Source organism: Thermobia domestica, chromosome 9 (genome assembly GCF_964235325.1).
Source record: "Thermobia domestica chromosome 9, izTheDome1.hap1.1, whole genome shotgun sequence".
Classification (NCBI taxonomy): Eukaryota; Metazoa; Arthropoda; class Insecta; order Zygentoma; family Lepismatidae; genus Thermobia; species Thermobia domestica.
In genome coordinates, this window is record NC_137462.1 from 237,416,656 (window position 1) to 237,439,130 (window position 22,475).

The 22,475-nt window shown below is 35.7% G+C and overlaps 1 protein-coding gene across 1 annotated transcript in view; it reads right to left on the reverse strand.

Moving 5' to 3' along the window:
• Positions 1-16,456: 16,456 nt before the first annotated feature.
• LOC145661173 (cuticle protein 8-like) overlaps positions 16,457-22,475 on the reverse strand; it is a 33,700-nt gene continuing 27,681 nt past the window's right edge. Inside the window, exons 2-3 of the mRNA XM_081726622.1 lie at positions 22,289-22,336; positions 16,457-16,824 (exon numbers count right to left, since the gene is read on the reverse strand). Of these exons, the coding sequence (XP_081582748.1) occupies positions 16,615-16,824; positions 22,289-22,336 (258 nt within the window). The 3' untranslated portion in view covers positions 16,457-16,614. The remainder of the gene's footprint in view (positions 16,825-22,288; positions 22,337-22,475) is intronic.

The following is a 22,475-nucleotide window of genomic DNA, read 5'->3' on the forward strand; positions in this document are numbered from 1 at the left end:
GTTCTATTTTCTCGGGAACGGTAAGGGAGCAAACGGAGCTACTGCGGAGCAAATGGGAGCAAACGAAGTACAAACGAATGCGACCATCTGTTCCTGTCTGTGACTGTTTTCAATTCGAGAGTCTAGGAGCACCTTTTTCTGACCCCTCAGTTTAAATTTCTATTTTCTCAGGAACGGTAAGGGAGCAAACGTAGAAACTTCGGAGCAAATGGGAGCAAACGGAGTACAAACAATTAAAATTGTTTTCGAAGATTTGCGTGATGGTGGGGGGCCAGGACTACGCACGCTTATGAGAGGCCCCTTCTCTCCACGGCCTTTGGTTTGACAAAGGAAGAGATTACATCTCTCTCGTTGACGCTTCAGGAGGCAAACCATTTCGATTGAGGATGTGAAAGGAGGGGCGAATTACAAGGTTCTGAAGACTTCACTTTCCATGTCCATTGTGAAGACTTCACATTCCGTGTTTTATCTCACTCAGTGACAATTATTTTCGTGCGAAACAGAAACTACGCAGCCCTGTGAGTTTAGGTAGAAACCATTCCTACTGAACACTGGTCGCCAGCTCTAAATTTTTAGTCGCCAATGGCGATCTGTCGACCGGAAATTTTGCGCCCTGGATAAGGCACATTGCCTGAATACCAGCAAGAGCGTTAGAATGCTCTTCACATGTAAGACCTCTACTACTGACGGTGACTTCGCTTCTTGTCTTACTACTATCACTAATACAATACAACGTAGATTTCATCATAAACCAAATACGTCCTTATAAACCTAAATTAATTCCAACGTATCTTGCATTTATACAGAGACTGCTACAATATCTTAGCGATTGTTATCAAGCAGGGGACGGTGGATCACTTCTGCATCATCGCCAATGGCAACATACAGTTAAGAACAATATTGTTGCATATAAACGTAGGAATTAGATAAGAACAAGTAACAACTTATTCGAGGAGACAGATCATTTTGAATATTGGAAGCGCTTCAGTCAACTTGCTGTAAGGAACACCAAAATCACCCATCCTATCACTAACCATGGCACTCCTCTCTTCCCAGATCAAGATAAAACTGACAACTTTGGTACTCAGATACAAACAATATTCACTTCTATCGCTTCCACACATTCTGAGTTGATGAATATCTTTTGCATCTCAGCTTTACAGCCTTCAACAGAACATATCATTGGCCCGGGATATCCTCTTACTGCACCTATCATTACTGTTGGACTTCAAACTCCACTGAAGTGGAAAAAGAATACAGCAACTGGAATTGATAACACCTCTTACCGACATGTTCAATAAGCTCCACACTCATTCCTGCTTCTGCATGTAGCAATCTACAATTTCATCTTACAAATTGGTATATATATATTGGCATGGAAAATATCGAAACTTTGCATATTTCATAAGCCGAATATACCTATACATTATGCCAGCTCTTACAGATTAATCCAACTTACTTTAGTATTATGTAAGCTACTGAAAAAATAATTTCGAGTGCCTGCTTCATTCATATCTGGAAGCACATAATATACTTTTTATTCATCAATCAGGCTGCAGAACTTGATTTACAATAAACGACTAATTGCTTTGCCTTAACATTATAATTACGAACTAGTCCAAAAAGCAGTACGATTATGTCTTATCTTAATGGATTTAGAAAAGGTTTTTAACAAGATTTCACATTATGGTCTAATTCAAGAACTTCAGTCTTTCAATCTTCCTACGTACTATCTGAGACTAATTAATTCTTTGCTTACACATCGCATTGCTTACCTCACAGCTGGTACAGAGTTCTCTTGGCCTATATTTCCGTTTATTGCAAATCCTTAGAGATCAACTCTTAGGTCCTTAGTGTATATACTTTATACTTCCGACATATTCTTAACTCTGCCCAATTTCGACACAGAAAAATATTCTCTGCATAACTTCAGCATTTTATTTGAACACCAAGAGTTCACATAGACCGCTGTTACTGGTGATGAACGTTGTGTAACAATGCGATGGTGTTAAAGAACTTGGAAAATGAACGTAAGAACATGGGATAGGGATACATAGTGCTACGACATTTTTTCAATCTATGCTCTGTATAGTTATTAATATTCCATCTCGCAAGCTGAACGCAAACATTGAAGTACCAATATAGATAACTTCATTATTAGACAGCGAGCAACCAGCTTTTCATTTCCTAAGAACAATAGCTATACTGTTAATTTTAGCGTTTAGTTTGTCTTTCACGGTTATAATGAATATCCAACTAACAAACACTAAAGAATTGTAGCAGGTTTTATTTTTCGCTATGAGCAGTGATGTAACGCTAGACTTTTTTGATATGTACACATTCGACCATTTCTAAAAATATAGCGTATATCCACTCAGAATACGCACGTTCTTTCATAAATATAAGGTTAGTACTCGCTGGAATATAGCAATATTAAATGCGCGTACCTGTATGCTTCCTTATATGCCCCATTTCATGCTTGGTTATAAGCAAAACTTTGTGTTATATTTGACCTTTATCCTAAGTAACGAACAAAGTATTATATTTTCTGTAATTTTTAGCGTACATTGATTTGTGAACATGTACATTTTCTGACATTTACACGAATAAAAGTGCTATCATCTGTTTTCTATGTTCTTACACCTGTTCCAAGTGTATTCTTAGAGACAATGTCCATTAGTTGAGTTGAAATCTACCGTTTAACAATTTACTCCAAAAATTCGATGAAGTTGAAATAGCACCCGACATATGTCAAGATTTAATCAGCTTGAGTAACATAGATCTATTGTGCTCAATTGTATAATATCAGTAAATTGATTAAAATGAATTATAAAGAAGAGTTTGAGATAAAAGGGAAAGTGGAGGGGGGGAATATCCTCTCTTACCTTACAGGAAATCTACTTCTGTAAGATAGGAAGAATTTCTGTGTGAGTGTATTTTTCTCTTTCCATTAGGAGCGTTTTGAAGTAATTGTTTGTAACGTAAATTTTATATATTTTGTAGCTGACATTTCATTTACGGGTCTTACTTTTACGTAATTTTATATTATATTCTATGGGTGAGAAGTACATCTTAGTTTTGTTATTTAGATTTCCGAATTCTCCTCTGTAAATACTTTTCCTTACTTTTATCTACCTAATGTGCTACAAAACAGCATGTCTGAATAATGATGAATAACCATTCTAAAATCAAGTAAGATCATGACAATATAATCTTGACAGCAAAATATACCAAACTCTCCTGTAGAAGTTAAATAGTACGCTAATTAGTGTGCGCTTGTACTCGTATAATGAAACGTAGTTGCTTCGTATATAAAGTTCAGAAGAAAATCTTAATTAAGAATTTGAAAATTAAAATGAGAAACTTCTGCAAAGGAATCCATGTCTGAATATTTTGTACTTACAGGGAGACTTGTAAATATTCTGCCAGTTTCATTACAAATGTTGTGGCAATGAATATTTTCTTTTCCGAAGTACTGGTAACAAAATGAGATTTCTTGCCTATTATTATTATCTTGCCTATTTTATTATCTTGCCATTATAAATGTTGTGGCATTGAATATTTTCTTTTCGGAAGTACTGGTAAGAAAATGAAATTTCTTGCCTATTTTTATTATCTTAAAAAGAGTTCGCTTGTGTAGCGGCTTGCTCGAGCGATATTGGTAATGAGGTTCCGATTTCTATTAGTAGCGGGAAAGCATTTGAATGCATTACGTTGTTTGAGATTCCACCTTATACTGAGGAGTTACTTCTCATATAGCCTCATGCTCCACTTTAAAAAATGAGCAAACAATAATATATTTGCTCTTTAAGGGTCACACTTTCCAACATCTTGGGAATGCACAAGTACCGTATACTGGATTGACATTAGCTGACGTATCCAAGTTACTGTCTGTGCGATAAACCCATAATTGTTCAGTTCTTGTATACATAGTATTTATAACCCAGATTCTTAATCGATACCTCCACTACAAATAATTAATTTGCAGTTCCCATTACACATTTTAAAAGCACTGAACATTTCCTTAGTTTTCTCTGATTGAAGACCTCCTAACATTCTACGCTAGACGTTGAGGACGGGATAAGTGGGCTAGAACGGGAGTTAAAGAAAGAAAACTTAGGCAAAATTATATTTATTTTTATTGATTTGCAACTCATTAACACCTACCCAATTCTAGAGAGTGCTACCAGCGATTTCGTTTTTAGAAAATACTGTCTGCGATCTACATGTAATTAAGATAATTTCGGTTGTGTACCTGTCGTAATATCTTCATATGCACCCAATTAGTTTTAATGACAATAACATAGATAAGGTATATGATCTTATTCTAACTCTTCGTTCTTGGTTCTGAAAATATATTTTACTACATTTCCTATGTGGACGATGCTTTTCATACTACTCAATAACGTAGATGTAGCTTGTAACCATCCAGGTGTCGGGTCGTTGTTCGGTCTGCCATTTATTTGTAACCAACCTTGTAAGTTAATCTGGTCGTTGTTCGTGGTTCGTTGTCCTACCAATAAGTATTCTCCTAAAACCTGTACTTACCTGGGTAGGACGTTGAACGACCTCTCCAAGAAGGGATTACAAATTGTTTCCAAATCGCTCGTCGGTCTCAATGATGAGATGAGAATTAGGCGCCGAGAGGTTCGGATGTCTCGTCCCGAAAACCTCACGGACGATCAGACGGTCATCCAGACCATAACGCACACAAATATCATTCACACAAACAACCAAAACACACTGGATTAAATAACACTATACTTATTTATTAGAATACTATTATATATAAAAATAACGAAGATAAATGATCACAACACTTAACACAGAATATGTATAATAATCTTCATTATTAAAATCACATTTTGCCTTTCTGATGCAACGTAGCCCTTTATATATAGGAGATTATGTCTGAAATTTCACTATAAATGCTTCTCTTACACCATTGACGCACTTGGGAGATTAGCATTGGGGGAAAAGTTGCCGGGATAATTCCACGTAGAAATCTAGTTGTTGCGCCAAACAATCCTGAAGCATTAAGATGAGTCTTCAGCAAATAAAAAAGGTCTCCAAAGTAGAATGCTAATGTTGGAGGGCGCGATTATAACTGACAGGTACGCACAAGGTATGTGAACCTGTTACTTCATTAGTTGAGGCTAGCCGTAAGAAAACGTCCTTCGCCGGCTAATAGCTTGTGCCCCTTAACACAAAGTCAGACTTAATTCCCGACGACGGGACTTAATTCCAACGCGTGGTGGCTGCACACCATTCCGGAGTTCAACTCCTCGAGCGCAAAAGTTCTAGATACGAGTTGCAGTGGTTGACTGAAGAGTGTTGGCAGTTCATTCCAAAAACCACTCAGCTCACCTGTATGCACATACAAACAGAATACGGAAAAGGATTTATGTTAATTTCAGTCTACTGACCACGATGCACGAGACATTGCGATAACTCGGGCGTGTGAAAGTACAGGTAAGGAACTGCAAAAAAATTGTGACTGGCGTCATTCTGGTCACTCGAATATCTGGTCAGCTAGTATTTCCATAAATGATTAAAGAAACCACTCAATTCAGTTCCAAATAACTGCATAATAATAAGTCAGGGAGAAACACTGAAAAGGTTCGTCGCTCACTGAAATGTTCTCACCAAAAGGCAATGTTTTAAACATAGATATGAAAAAAACAATGAGAGACTTCTTTGTCCAGTTGCGTGGGAAGGAAGCAATTCCCAGCGAAGAAAGAACTTATTTGCGTCGCAGAATATAGTATAAATCGAAAAAAATAATCACTGTCTTTACAAAATATACAGAGCGTCCACAAAAATACTTCTATAACCTGGTAGCGGTTATAAGCTTTCGTTATCCTCGATTTGGAACAATTTGGCCATATATTTTGACAGCGTTCTTGTAATACCCGAAGATGGATTGGTTAAAGTTATAGTGGTGTATATTTTACACTTTCTTTGTTATCCAGATCTTAATGAAAATATATATTGTAATTAATTCGGGAACAAAACTACTGTTGCTTTCTTCAGAACTTTAACTGCCATCTGTTGGAAGTTGAATCAAGTTCTGCTTTACGTTTTCTATTAAGAGATTGACTTATCTAGAGCTAGTTTCTGTATATAAATCTTAAAAAAAAAAAGACACGCCACTGTAACTTTAATCCTACCATAGCATCAAAACATTAGATTATTTTCCGATTTCTCTTTCACTGTCCTAATATCGAGAAGTGGAAATTTTTTTGCTCGACTCGCTTAAATTTTGAAACCATAAACATTTTGAATTGCTTATCAAATTTCAAAGCATAGTTTTAGTATAACTACAGCTTTTAATGAAGATGTTTACGGTCAGGAGATAATCTGCTGAATTATTATTATTATTATTATTGATTAGAGAGGTGATCCGTGTCTGAATCGCAGAGTACGTAAGTTTACATTTAGTTATTCACATCGTTTGGGGGTTCAAAATTATTATTTTAATCTGTATGCTTTACATACATAATTTGTTTAAAATATTTACATGCTGAAGATGGCGTTCGTTATTCCTCCCATCATTTATTTCTTGTCATCAAAAAATGAAAATAGCAAACTACATTTATAAAAAAACACACCTGCAATTTTATACTAGTTGAAGCGTATCCTGGAATAACACTGTATGGCACATTCTAGATGAAAACGAGAAGAACGAAAATTAGGTACACTTACATACATAACAATACTCCACCCAGAGTCAGTATCTTATAAAATGGTGGCACCAGGCTGTCAGTATGTGACAGTTACTTTTTGTAGATCATGATTCCATTAGTAACTCAATATTTATTTAATTGGATTACTAGTGGAATCCTAAACGTGTCATACAGTCTTATTCGGCGGAATGCTTCAGTTATACTCGTACAATAATTTTGTAAACTTGTTCTTGTTTTGGAGTGTTGTTAATTGACGAGTAATTCATTACTAAAGTTTATGATATAATTGATTTGAAAATTGGGTTTTTGGTAATGAGGTTATCTCGAGAATATCAACTGTTTATCGAAATACATATAACTCGTAACTTCTACTAAAGAACAATGTTATATGACTATTGTATACTTAAAAATTTGAAATGAAAAGTTTGCGACACTGGCACTTTTTAAGAGCGATATCTTTTTCTCATCATTATGAGAAATGGTTAAACATTTCACCTATCACCAACATATGATAGCAGATTCCTTTGAACCATTAGAACATTGCGCACTTTTAAAAGAATGGCAGGAAACGCTATCCATTTTCAGCAACACTTTTCTCATAAAGGACTTCAACAATAATAACGTAGCATTTCTGTTCATCTCAAAGCCACTCACATACAATAATTTGAGAAAGAATGCAAGAACAACACCTGTTGAAAGAAATGCTGGTTCACACTAACAACAATGCCGTGAGGGAAATATACCAGCAAGCCACTTCTGAACCCTGCATCTTTTGTTATATAGCAACAGCACAGAGAAAGAGAGAAGACAATACTTCTAATTATTGCCCGTTTGTGAACGAACTCTTCTTCCTTCCTTTAAAACGGAGATGCTTTTAAGACTCACTGAGAGAAAGTTCTTTTTTCATTTTTTTTTCTTTTTTAAAGTTAATGATTCATAGCTTTGAGCGTTTGTTTCAAAAGCAACTGGATTTACTTGTTGCTTCATCTGAAAGAGTTTTGCGTTTGCTTCTGGCAATGTTTCTTATTGTAAATTTCCTTTTTCTTGTAAAAGTCATACCAATTAAAATTTCAAAAAGCTTTTCCTGTATTTTTATTCCACCAATTGGTTATTCATATCATAAAGACTTAGTTGAACTCATATTATTATTTTTTTTGTTAGAAATTAATAATACAAATTAGCTCTGAGCATTTGCGAAGAAATTTTTGCTCGTCTTTATTTTCAATTTTTAAAAATTCAGTAATTTTTTGTTTCTCTTTCTGTGTGTATGTATGTGTGTTTCCCCATGTAGCATTATTTCAAAGAGAACTGTTTGTTACGTGTGTGTGCTAGATAGTGTTATATTATTAAGTATTCTGCTTTTCAGCAGGTCTTGGGACTAATGAGTTTCGTTCTCAATTTTAGATTTAGGCCTGGAAATGCTTCTTCAACGTTTCTTGATAATCAGCTTCTTTTAATTTCCAATATTTTCTTCCATTTTTCAGATAATCGATTAGTTGTGTTCTTCCTGCTCCTCACTTTTTCTCATATTTGCCTCTATGGTGGCATGAAGAAGAAAATTTCTTCCCAAGATGTATCCAATAAAATTGACCTTCCTATGATGGATGCTGGCTAAAAGCAACCTTTTCTCTCCTATCCGTTTAAAACATCTTCGTTTGTTACTCTCTCTGTTCATTTTATCTTCTACATTTTCCTCCAACACTTTATTTCTAAGCTCTCTAAATATTTCTTCTCTAACTTCCGTAATGTCCAAGTCTCTGAACCATACAGTCCAACGCTCCATAAATAGCACTTGACTAACGAGGAAGGTCCATAAACCGTGAGAGTTGAATTTTGATGAAAATTTGTGACAAGATTCAGTTCGAGTTGCTAAGTAACGTAGTAATAGTCACTCGATGCGCAAATGCTTCGTTGAGCTGCTACACCGACGCCATCTTGAAATCCTGTAGGCAATTTCCAAGAGTACCCTTTTAACACAAAAATGAAACAACTTTTGATAGATCTGACATCAGTATTGTAAATCAAGGTAGAGCATCTATATGTGGGAGTACTTCCAGTGCATGATCGCCATTTTGAAAGGCGCCATATTGAATCGCCGTCAAATATGATAAATGGCAAGGGGGTCATGTGGGGTATCAAATATCACTGAAATTTATTCCTGAATTCATTTCCGTAACCAAAATTTAGATATCTGTTTTCACTTCAGAGTTAAGAGCCCTCTTACCCACAGGAACATATAAAAACTGTGCGAGTTAAACTTGTGTCATGAAACACGGTCGTGCGAGCATTTGCATGATTTTCACTAATGCAGTAGTTAATGCAGTACAATACCAACTATACCAATCAGATCTTGAGACTAGTAAGAGAAATCGTTAATTAAATTGAAATTTCTGTAGTGAAAAACGGAATATCAGCATGCTACAAGTTATACCTATTTCAAAGTGCGATGGAATAGACTGTTGGCCGATGAAACACATGCCTAATAATAGTACTGACAAGCAGAGAATACCAAAGGGATTATTCGGATATATATTAGAAAAAATTATATAAACTGGTACATATTAGTTGAACGACCAAAATGGTTCGGATTCCACTATAATCAGTAGGTCCACGTCTCCTTTAGCGTAGCAATCGTGTGGGACGTTGAATTGTATCAAACCAAAAATCTCTTTTAGGCAATGTTACGTGGTCCATTATAGTGTGTTAAGTTTTATTCTTCAATCTAGAAACCTTACGCAAAGACCATCATTGTTGCAGAATATTGCGTTCCTTTCCAATACTCATATTTGACGAGCTATAATTTACCGTGCATATTACGAAGTTAAAATACTTTAATGTATTTATTGACAGTTTCTCTAAATACAATCGATTTATTGCTGCCACATTGAACAATGAAGGAGATTTAAATTATCAGTTCACAGCCAATTCTTAGAAGATACACCTGGAAACTTAGAATTCACTTTTCTTGAGTTTGTTTTGCTATTAGTGATAAGAGAATGCATGCACAACTGCTAAGAATATGTGGCAGTAAAGATTATTACAAGATTCAGTTCCAAATTGCAATCCATAAAACAAGCCTCTTTCTTCCTTTCCCCTTCAATATAAAATAATTAAATATCTGCATCTTTCCACCTTTAACGATAAAACACTTGCTTATAATAAGGGCAAGACTAGTTTTCATATCAAAACTGTGATAAATAACTGATCGTAGCAGGTGTTCACTTATTCGGTGTACAAGTTATATGGCAGAATTTTCATAAAGAAGATGCATTCTGTTGTGTATCATCAATTTTGTGCGCCAGTCCTAAAGGACATGCTTGCATATGCATGGCAGAAATGTGAGTACGTAACAGGAGCAATAGTTGGTTCATTTACAAATGTTCTGAAGACTAGTAGAAAATAGTGTCTGTGGTCATGAAGATTGTGACGAAAGTGCATTTGTTAAGTGTTTGCACTGCTCTATGATGCTGTGTGCTAATCACTACGTTTTGGATCTCCATCATCACAATTGAAGAGCAAAAGGTTAGTAGGTTAATATTTGCTTATGTGCAATAGTTTATATTATTTTTCTAATATTTTTTCTATTAATTTTCTAATAGCTTCAAGACAGATTCTTTAAAACCATATGTGCAATTCCACCTAACTTATATTACAGCATTTAAATGCTATACATAATCGCAACACACACAGACTCATATATATAGCGATTTTGAAATAGGTATAATTTGTTACAGTGCTGCTATTCCATTTTTCACTACAGAAATTTCAATTTAATTAACGATTTCTCTCACTAGTCTCAAGATCTGATTGGTATAGTGGCTATTGTAGATCAAATAACTACTATTGCACTAGTTAAAATCATGCAAGTGTTTGCACGATCGTATTTCATATCACAAATTTTACTTGCTTAGTTTTTGTATGTTCCTGTGAGCGAGAGAGCTCTTAACTCTGAAGTGAAAACAGACATCTAAACTTTGGTTACGGAAATGAATTCAGGAGTAAATTCCAGTGCTATTTGATATCCCACATGACCCCCTTGCCATTTATCATATTTCACGACGATTCAATATGGCGCCTTTCAAGATAGCGGTCATGCACTGGAAGTACTCTCACATATAGATGATTTACATTGGTTTACAATACTGATGTCAGATATATCAAAAGCTTTTTCATTTTTGTGTTAAAAGGGTGTTCTTGGACATTGCCTACAGGATTTCAAGATGGCGTCGGTGTAGCAGCTCAACGAAGCATTTGCGCATCGAATGACTATTACTACGTTACTTAGCAACTCGAACTGAATCTTGTCACAAATTTTCATCAAAATTCAACTCTCACGGTTTATGGACCTTCCTCGTAAGTTCTTCCTTAGTCCAATATTGAGCCTACTCGTTAAGAGCCTACTAGCGTCTCTAGCAGGAAGGGGGGGGGCAAGTCTCCCCAAAAAAAATTGCGTTGAGGGAAAAGATGAAGGCTGAAAATACTGTATGAAAGAAGTAAGGACAGAGGACGAGCATATGAATGTTATATTTGTTGTTACGTTGTGTATATATACTTATCTAAAACTTGTCTCCTGTGAAGGAGTTGTGTTCTGAGTATCGTACCATGATGAAAGTTAAACGGGAGAATTATTAAAGCATATAGCTATGTCAAGAAGTTGTTGAATGCGAATGGTAAGAAAACACGCAGAAGTATCATCACAATCTTGTGCTGACTGAGGTGGAATCCCACTGAAAACTATATTTAGCAAGAAAAATGTGAGACAACAAGTTTCATACTGAAAAGTTTAAAGATTTGTTTGAAATTTAGAAGAAAAGTATATGACGAGGAAAAGTAGATATAGGAACTAACTAGTTGTGGGGGAGTTTTGAACAAGGGAAGTATAATAGGTGGCTAGTTTTCTATACTTAGGTAGTTAGCAATATTAATGAAAGATTGAAATGTAAATGATAAATACTGTAAACAGAAAGGGTGAAATATCTTCATAATGACTGTGATGATGATGGAAAGACAATATGTCTGTAATTGAATGAAAAGTTTCAGGAAGGTTTTAAATGCTGAGTATTTCATTGTATGAAGCAGAAACATGAGCATTACGGAAAGACGTCAATAATATATTGCGTTTGAGTTCTCCGAAGTTTGTATGTTAAGAATAGTATATCTTAACTGATTGCAACGATAATCCAATAAAGCATATTAGGAATAATAAGGTCATAATTTTTTTTTTTTTTAAATATTAGGACGTTACTGGAATAGAAATTGTAGTTTGGGTGACGTGATAGAAAGTGTGAGAAAAGGCAAACGAGGAAAGTAGGAAAATACAAAATGCATGGATTACTAGTGGTATGACTCCTAAATCAAGATAAAGTTCCCTAAATCATAGTATACAGAAACTACTTTAGCAACTGACCTAACTATCAGTGATAGAAGAATATATGATTAATTACAGTGTTAGAGATACGCCTATGAAGAGTGATCTTTTCTTGTTGAATACTTCGTTGGCTATGACAATTTTTGACCTGATCAGTAAACCTAAGTGGTAAATGTCTTGTTAAAATACTTCCCAGATACTTGACATTATGTACCTCTTCAAGTTATCTTTGTTCTACTCTGACCCGTAAGGGCGTGAGGATACTCTCTTGATTTTCGACTTTTCGATGTTGATTTCCATTCCATACAGTTTTCCAGTGTCAACTATTTTGTCAATCATCTCCTATAGTTCTTCTTCGGTTCTAGCTATAGTAACTGTATTATCTGCATACGATCTTTTTAATGATCTGCCCTCCAATCTTAAAATCCAGGTAATTTGGACGAAACTTTTGAAAATACTAAAAGAAATCGGAGTCAACTGGAAAGACCGACTGATTCGAAACTTGTACATAGGACAACGAATGAATTTGTGCTTGAATGAAGGAGAAACCAGTAGTGTGGAGATTGGAAGAGAGGTCAGACAAGGGTGTAGAATGTCGCCACAATCATTCAACATTTATAGTGAATGTTTAGTGAAGGAATAATTAATAGGAATTGGGAATTTCAAGATTGGAGGACAGATATTGTTATAAAGATAATTTTAATATAAATAACAAAAAAGAAGGTTATTCCGTTTCCTAAAAATCTCGTTTTTTAATATTTGTATTCTTTTTTTTAATTTGGGTATTTAGTAATACAGTGAAACCTGTCTTTAGCGGAATCGAGCGGGACTTGCAAAAATTTCCGTTAAAGTCAGGTTTCCGCTTAGTGGAGGTAGACCTTTCCTTTCTTTAAAAGAGTACATGCTTATAAAGGGGCATACTGAGAAAATATATTGCTGTACGTACATTGTTCGATTACATTACTTCTTTCTTCTACGAATAAATACACACAAAAAAAATTAAAATGAATACAAAATATGCTATGCACATGTTTTCTTTATTTGTATAATAGCCAAGCAGGGTTTTCTGTGTACATTGCTGCTCGGCTGCTTGACTTTCCGCATACACTTTAGCCAGATAAATTATACAACTAAGTGAATCAGAATCATTTTTTCGTAAGGCAAATTTTTGCAGTTCCTTTAAACTTCTGAGAGAATCTTGATATGTATTTATTCTACACTCTTCTTGGAACTCGGTATCGTATTCCTCTTCTTCCTCTATCTCGTTTTCTTCTTTCCGACATTCCGTATGATTCTTGATTAAGTTGGGGTGATTAAGGACAATTTGTGGGGTGAATATGAGTAGTGGTTGGGGAAGGTCAACACTGTCTAGAAATATTTAACAAAAGAATGAACTTTTTATCGCAGATAGTGTAATGTGTATGTCTCACAGAATGTCTAAACATCTTCTAAACGCTGTAGTCCGGAACTCAGAATTTTCCGTTAAATGTTTATTTTTCTTTCCGTTGTCCGCGTAACACAGTTTCCGCTTAATGAAGGGAGTTTTACACGTTTTGTTCTCCACAATTCATGGGACCGTGAAATATTTCCGTTTAAGACAGTTTTCCGTTTAATAAAGGGTCCGTTGAAGACAGGTTTTACTGTACCAGGAAACAGAGGTGTCATGTTTTCAATAGATGTGACCACAAATAAATAAATAAATAAATAAATAAAAATGGTCAAAGAAAAATAATCGTCCTTCAGAATTTTGTTCTAGACCAATCATACTGTACGTATTAGAGATTTTTTTTATTTCATAATTGTCAGACATTAAAGAATGAGAATCTTACTGAGTGAGAAACTGATTAACTACATATTGTAGCAGTTTTTGGGTGAAACATTCTGTAGTTTTCATGATTACAACAGTCTCCCTTACGTAAAGAATGATAACATATCTCACATAGCTAAATGGTAGTAATTCTGCAAGCAGTTATGTTACCTGCATTAGACTCATTTGAATGCTAGTCTCAGTTTCATATATAGAATAAACAAAGAGATTATTCTATACTTAATCCAAAGTTAAATTGCTCATATGTAGAAAGTTATGAGACGGTATCAACTGACTGGAATAGGACTGACGTGCATTCATACCGTCCTGGAGCCAATAGCGTCAATGAAAATACAAAACCAGCACTTAATATTATTTTGTGAGTTACTGCGGAATAACCATTCGGCCTCCCGCAGGTCTACAATACATCCTTGACCAAAATTATGTATTTAAGACTAGTTTTAAGCCTGATTTCACTGTTGGAAATAATAATAATAATAATAATAATAATAATAATAATAATAATAATAATAATAATAATAATAATAATAATAATAATAATAATAATAATAATAATAATAATTCATATGTTGATATTTGAATACAAACATAGTAAAGTCAGAAGTCTTCTGTTACTTTAAATACGTTAGAATGTCAATCATATTTTATTTTCTAATTTCATGACTTCTCACGTTACTTCACGAAACAATACTATCCGTTGTCGATGTTGCAAATACAGTATTTCAAATAATCAGTATATGGTTTAGGCCAAACCATCACAAAAGGAGTATTTTAAATCAAACACATGTTTATTTTCCAACAAGATACATTACACTGTTTATATGTAGGAAAGGTTATTTACATTATGTTATTTTAACACTTATATATAAGATCTTACAATAAATGTCTACATGAATCTTGATGCACAACTTTTTGTGTATTGCTCCATTTCACATACTGTCACTATTATTTTCAATTCTTTTCTGTAAGAATTAAGGCGCATTTGTTATCCGGAAGATGAAGAACAACACTGTTTCATTTCCTACAATGTGTTTGTTTCAAAATAGTTAATCATATTTACATCCTAGGACTGCCAACTCCATCCATTTCCAGCGGGGAAGGAAGTCCAATTAATATTTTAATATATCGCTGCGACTGGATGATACTATCAATAATCGTTACACATATAAAAATATGGCTTTCAAACACGATTTACATTGGTTCTGGGTCATAAGATATAATAATTAAAAATTATACTCACACTTCATATAACATTAAATATTCATTACTCCAACAATCGGTTATTAAGGGTGATCGGTGAAAGGTTTATAGAAAAAGAGAAAAAGATTATGTGGTATTTATTGATCTAGAAAAGGCTTTCGATCGCATGAATTGGAAATTATTGTTGGAAGTTCTAAAGAAAATTGTATGGAAAGATCAAAGACTTAAAGGAAACTTACATATGAACCAAAAAGTAACTGTTAGAGTAGGGGAGGAAATGACAGAGGAGAGTGCAATTGGAAGGGGAGTTTTACAGGGATGCTGTCTCTCGCCTACGTTATTTAATATATGTCTAGAAGAGATAATGAAAAAGAGTCTACAAAATGAAGACGGTATTTCAGTAGGAGGTAGAATAATTAGGTGTATATGGTTTGCAGATTATATGCCCTTGTTGTGGAATCTGAAGAAAAACTTAGTAAGATGTTCAGGAAGGTTAGTGAAGAATATCGGGCGAAAATAAATGTTAGAAAGACAAAAGCTATGATGATTGGAACAAAGGGTTCTGTATCAAATATACAAGTAGGAAGATAGAAAATATTACAGGTGACTAATTTTCGATATCTCGGTAGTAATATTATTAATGATATGAAATGAGAACGTGAAATAAAAGCAAGGATAAGAATGGCGAAAGAAGCCTTTAGAAAGAAGAAAATACTATTTTGTGGAATCTTGAATAAAGAGTTGAAAAAAGACTCATAAAATTCGTATGGAGTATTGTGCTGTATGGATCAGAAACATAGACATTATGAATACATGATGAAAAACGGCTAGAAGCTTTCGAAATGTGGGTGTGGAGAAGAATGGATAGAATTAGCTGGATCGAGAGGAAAACGAATGAGAGGGTGTTAGAAATGTTGGGGGAAAAGAACAATTATAAATGTTATTAAGAAGAGAAGGAGAAACTGGTTGGTACGTTGGTTAAGAAGGAACTGTATCATGAAGGACGTGCTAGAGGGTATGGTGGCAGGAAAGAGAAGGAAGAGGCGAAGCAGGCTACAATTAATTGACGATATCAAAACAGAAAAAGCGTACGTGGAAACGAAGTGGTTAGCGGAAGACCATGGAGCAGGAAGCTTCTCAGTTGTAGCAAATGATCTGCCAATACTGGCAGAATACCCATGATGACAATGATGATTTCAACAAACAGATGAAAGTGTATTTACGCATAAAAAATATTCACACTTGTAAGGCGTTATGATTATTCAGAAGAATATTAAAGAATAATCACTTATGCATTGACTTATAACGAAGTGTTCATAAATTGATGGGCATTAAAAACAATTGCCAGTAAATGACAAAGTGTAAAATTTTGCTGTAATTATTTATTTTCTCTTTTAAAGGAGCATGTCATTCTTGATCATTTGGTCTCGTTGTTCAGTTCTTGGTGACATTCTTTGGCGGCACGATCTCTGAAGGCACTTTCAGGAACTTTATAAGTATAAAATCAGTTAAATGTCGTCTGCAGGATGGATTCAAGACGGGTGTTTGGAAATAGTATTGTAAGTAACAGTTGCATGATACCCTGTATTATCTACCCAGTAGTGGACATTCTGAAGTCGACCATCCGGCAATAGTACATGGTAATGTCCTTTTGTAATGTTACCATTTCGAGATTCTGAATGTCCAAAATCATTTCCATTGCTGTCATGAACTTTGTATGAAAACTGATATTTTGTTGGCCACTGCAAATAAAGAAAACGGAAAGAACGTCAAAAACAAATAACAGATAAACATAATATATATTATAAGGTTAACAATGAGTACTGGCAACAACAGTATCATACTTAAAGACATCCCAAAATGCTCAGATGCCTAAATATGTACACTCATGTCCAAACGTATTGTCGCATATCTATAAATATGTTGTTGTAAGAATATAATTTGATAAGCAATTCAACCGGTATTTCTTATACCAATATGTGTATAATCGGCAAAGATATGCATGTGGCAAATTTCATGTCAACAGTGCAGTAAATAAGAACAATAAAACGAAAATAAAACTTTCTTGTTCATTTAGCAACATTTTGTTTTACTAATACTAATTTTGGTATTTATAATTCTTTTCCTATGAAATTTACCACAAATATACATTTCCCGATTATACACACAGTGTCAGTATTAAAAGTACTCTGCAAAATCATTATCAAATTATATTCTTACAAGAAGACAGTTATATATATGCGACAATCATTTTGGACATGAGTGTACATGTTTTTCAGGCAAGCAAGTGAAGAGAATGTAATCGAAATCGATTGTATTAAAGGCGTGAAACAAGTGGTATATCCCCAACTTTTACATGATTCACCTGCCATTGTAACACATTCTGGAAAATTAAGTAGGTAATTGGATTGAATGAGAAGAAATACGGTACCAAAACCTAGCTTTGGTAGAATTAATTGTCACGTTCAATACTGCATTTCTACCTACTCCATTAATTTGATTTCTTTTTGGAATAGTATTGGGAGTTTACATGAAAAGTAAATAACTTTAGTTTTTGTTAGGGCATTCAGGTCACAAAAGAATCAAGTTCAAATACCGAAGTTATGAAGAAAAGAGATATAAAGTTTGTGCGGTATACTCAAGTACATGAAAAAAGTGACATTGCTTTTCCATTATAAGGATTATTTATATTACTTGAACATTAATCTTTTAAGTTCTGAATAGAGCTTTAGACAGAGATTTTGCATGTCCAAAATAGCGAAAATTGGACTTGATCCTCTTATGCACTGCAAGGAAATATAAAATTACTCTGTAAGCTAGAAGTGTACTAAGTTAATCTGATAATTTGAGAACCAAACGGGCAACCGTAGATTCCATCTCAGAGTGAACGTAGAGAATCATCTGAAAGACACGCACGTCCCTTCACCTGTAGGAAATAAATTATAATCTAGAGAGTGTAGTTACTACACTGCTTATAACCTGTATGAACAGCAGGACGCCAGGTATAATAAAAAGTGTTGATGGGAGTTGGGATCAAGCCAGTGGCCTCAATGCTAGAGATTCGCGCTCTACAGCAGAGCAATCGCTTATCACAATGAGAGAAGTGAAGAAGAGAGAGTTCTAGGCAAGCATGCACCATACAATCCAAAGATAAACTAACAAGGAAAGGACATGAACCTGTCAACATGACTTCCAAATCGAACGTAGTCCATTCGATAAACATAACAAAGATATGTTCATGCACAAAAAATTAGGTACTGTACCATGAACAACGGAGTAAGTCCCTGGGGCCCTTTGACACTGTTAGTATAAAGAAAATCTAGACTCGCAGTGAAATAGCTATTGCATCAACACTGTTCATTGGAAAGTCATGTTTTATAGTTCATTCTCTTCAGAATGGAACAAGCTTTCCAGAGGTGATATGTATTGGGCCCCTAAAGATGAACAGAGAAAAGTGGTAGGATGTCAGGAAAACCTCCTCCAGAAATCCCTCCCATCAACTTTGGATCCCTCTGGAGTGGCCCCGTGTAAAAGCACACAATTCAAATGTATCTCGAAACATACTATAGGGGATAAGAAGTGTATATATCAAGTTTTGTATTGCTAGATAGAAGAGGTATGAGGGGAAATCGTGTATTGGTATTCAAGCTTTTCCGTCATATCTATTCCATCTATCAATATATATATATATATATATATATATATATATTTAATGTATATTTAGTTTTTTGTTTCACATTTGTTAAATTCAATCATCAAATGTTAACATGTTAGTAATAAGTACGTCACTTTGGTAAACTGCTTTTGTCTGTTTTACATTATAGTGCATTTACCTCTGCAATATTACTTATATATTATTAAAAAAATAATTTTCTTCCCTAAAAGTATCCTAATCTATTACTGGTAGTGCTCCACATACGAACCAAGAGAAATATTTTCTTTTAAGTCGAGGGATATTGGTTTCAAACCGTCCTGTTTAGCATTCCATGTTTAAACTGTTGGCCCATGTCTCACATAGTCTCAGGTCAGTATTGAAAGGGACGTTTAATACAATACAATCAACCAATGTATTATATACGTGTGTTGCATAGTTTTTCAGTCTAAAATTTTAACTTTGTTTTAGTAAGTTTTGAAGGAACCGAACTAGAAACTATAAAGGTAACCAAGAAAGTTCTGTAGCTTTTAGTGGAGGTCTGTGTTCAATTGGTCCTCGCACTGTGAGTTGAATGCAAATGGAGATAGGCGATAGTCGGTTATTGGTGTGAGTATAACTAACATACTAACTGGTTGCGGCAGTTCAGTTACACCGACAACTTGCATAAGGACAGAGTGAACATGGGACCTCCTCAAAACATTATATGGGGCGTGTATGCTCTACGAGTTCAAACTGTGGTCAAACGCAGGCTGGGAGGAAGATAGGTCAGGCCTTTGGTGAGAGTGGTGACTACGTGAACAGTGAAGCGGAGGTTTAACAAGTTTAAGGACGGTAACGAAACACTCGAAGACGCAACACGTGCCAGAAGACCAACAATGTACAAAATGAGGATCTTCACGGAACAATTGAGGTGAACAGTGGCTAGACATGAGAGGAACTGAGTCTACAATCCAGTGTGAGTGGAGAAACCATTCGACAGCACCTCCATCAAGTTGGGAATCACTGCAAGTTGGGTCGATGGGCCCACACGATTTAACTCCGTTCCAGAAGGCAACGCGAGCAGACATCTGTGTTTCTTTGCTTTCTCGTCTGAGGTAGGAGCAACTCCTGGACAAGGTGTTGACATGTGATGAGAAATGGGTCCTGTAGGAAGTTCCTCAAAATGAAGATCTTCAGGGAGCAATCGAGGTGAACAGTGGCCAGACATGAGAGGAACTGAGACTACAATCCCGTGTGAGTGGAGAAACCATTCGACAGCACATCCATCAAGTTGAGAATCACTTCAAGTTGGGTCGATGGGCCCACACGATTTAACTCCGCTCCAGAAGGCAACGCAAGCAGATATCTGTGTTTGTTTTCTCGTCTGAGGTAGGAGCCATTCCTGGACAGGGTGTTGACATGTAATGAGAAATGGGTTCCGTACGAAGCTCCCGGTGCCATCATCATTGGTTAGCATCCCATGAATCAGTTTCAAAAAAGCCGAAACCAGCACTGAACCAGAAGAAGATCCTTCTGTGTGCTTGGAGGGCTGGTAGCGGCATCGTGCATCGGGAGCTGTTACTAGCTGGTCAGAGTATCAGTGCAACTGTGTACTGTCAGCAGTAGAGAAGCGTTCAAGGAAAACTCAAAACTCTGGAGCTGGCACTTATGAATCGGAAAGGGTTTCACCTGTTACAGGAAAACGCTGAGCCCATGTGACTAGGATGACTCGGTACACCATTCTACTCCTTGGATGGGAAACACTATTGCATCCGCAACACTCCCCGGACATTGCATCGTCCGAGTATCACCTGTTCCATTCCTTTGACCCCAGTTCAAATCCCTAGTACGAGTGCAAAATGCACTTGATACTTTCTTCTCTTCATGACCCACCAAATTCTACTGCGATGGAATCCATGGCCTTCCAAAAAGTTGGCAGAAGGTCGTCGATGCTAATGGGGACTATTTTTGATAGATACGTCTTAGGCGTCATACCATGTTCGAAGGTGGTGGGTGAAAAGAACTTTTTTGGTTACCTTTATAGCTGAATTGTAACGTAATTTTTCAAAGGAAAACATTACTTTCGTTGGTATACATTGCATTAAACATTTGCACTAGTTATATTTAGCTTCAAAAGTGAATATGATATTTCAAACTGAACACTCCATTTGTTTTATCTACATTCATGTTATTGAAAAACATTATTTATATTTGTGATATCCCCTAAAAAGCCGTGTCTACTGGATTATCATGATATCCCATAAGTTTCCTGCCATGTAAGAACATGAAGTTTTGATACTTCTGGAAACATTAGTGGCGAACAAGTACATAGCAACTAATACACCAATTTACAGACGAATTCTTCCCTGGTGGGAATATATTAATGGCTATTTTTAGCCTCGTGGAAGGTGGTCTACTGATCTGAAATATGGAGATGCAAAGAACTCTAATTCATGAGTTTCTGCTCTACGAGTTTCAACTGAAAGGCTCGACTCGAAAAGCAGCACGAAGCATTGTGCGGCTACTGGGAAACAGTAAGTTACGACACAGCAAAGGTGTGAGTCAAAAATTCAAAGATAAGGTGTCAATGAGTTGACAAAAATAGACCGTGATGGAAGATGCTCCACCATAAACATGGAGGCTATAAACCCCCTATGCAAAGCTGTAGAGGCGAATCTGAGCACGAACATCCGTGCTGCCGAGGTGGGTGATAAAAATCAACCACACGAACATTAGCCATCTTTAGCAAAGTGTAGAGACGATGTCGGATTGTATTGCATGATGTAAATTCTGAGCAGGCACAACGAAGAATGGAAGTATGCAAAGCACTGTTGAACTATTCCATGAATCAGCATTTCATTAAATGAATTGTGACACCAGATAAAAAGCGGTTTATAATTTGAGTGCAGATACCGCTAATCAATGGTTAGACTTAGATCAGGACGCAGAATTCATGGCGAAACAGGGATTATTTAAACATAAAATTATGCTTAGTGTATGATGGAAATTTGAAGGTCCCGTTCAGTGGGAACTTGTTCATTCATCATGATTGTGCTGTGAACGATGTTCTGATCTGTGAGCAACTGGAACGAAAGTATGAAGCTGTATCACAAGATAACCACATTTAATCAACCTCAAATGTCTGTTGGTGGAGCAAGCCAATTGTCTCTGCTATAGGTTTCATGTCACACGAAATAAATTCCGTAAATCTGATAATGAATCGTTACCACATTCAGCGTACAGTCCTGACTTACTATCTTCAGACCATCACTTCTTCCGTGCAATGGGTCACTTCATTCCCGTGGTAAAACATTCACCATTGAAGATTATATGCGGCATGTGGTGCAAATCTTTTTCGACTCGAAGGTCAAGGAATGGTATACATAGGACAATCACAAGTTGGTGGAAATTTGGGTATCCACTATAGGTTGTTTACTTTGAAGGGTAAAATGTCGTCTACAGCATTCTCTTGCATTTTAATTTTCAGCATGGTATGTGGCGGGAAGCTTGTGGGACACATTAGTATATAATAAGAAAACAATACGAATTATTAATGAAATCTTAGTACTTACAGCAGGACTTCGACTGTCTGGAAGAGTTACATCTTGACTTGGAGAAATCTGAAAAAAAGAGAGAAAGAGAATTAGGTTAGCCCTCACTAAGAGCGTCCTCTGTCAACCTTAACTTATAAAGGGCATTGACTCACTACATCAAAAGCCCTGGCCTACGACCCTATTTCGTGTACTCCCTTAAATAGGA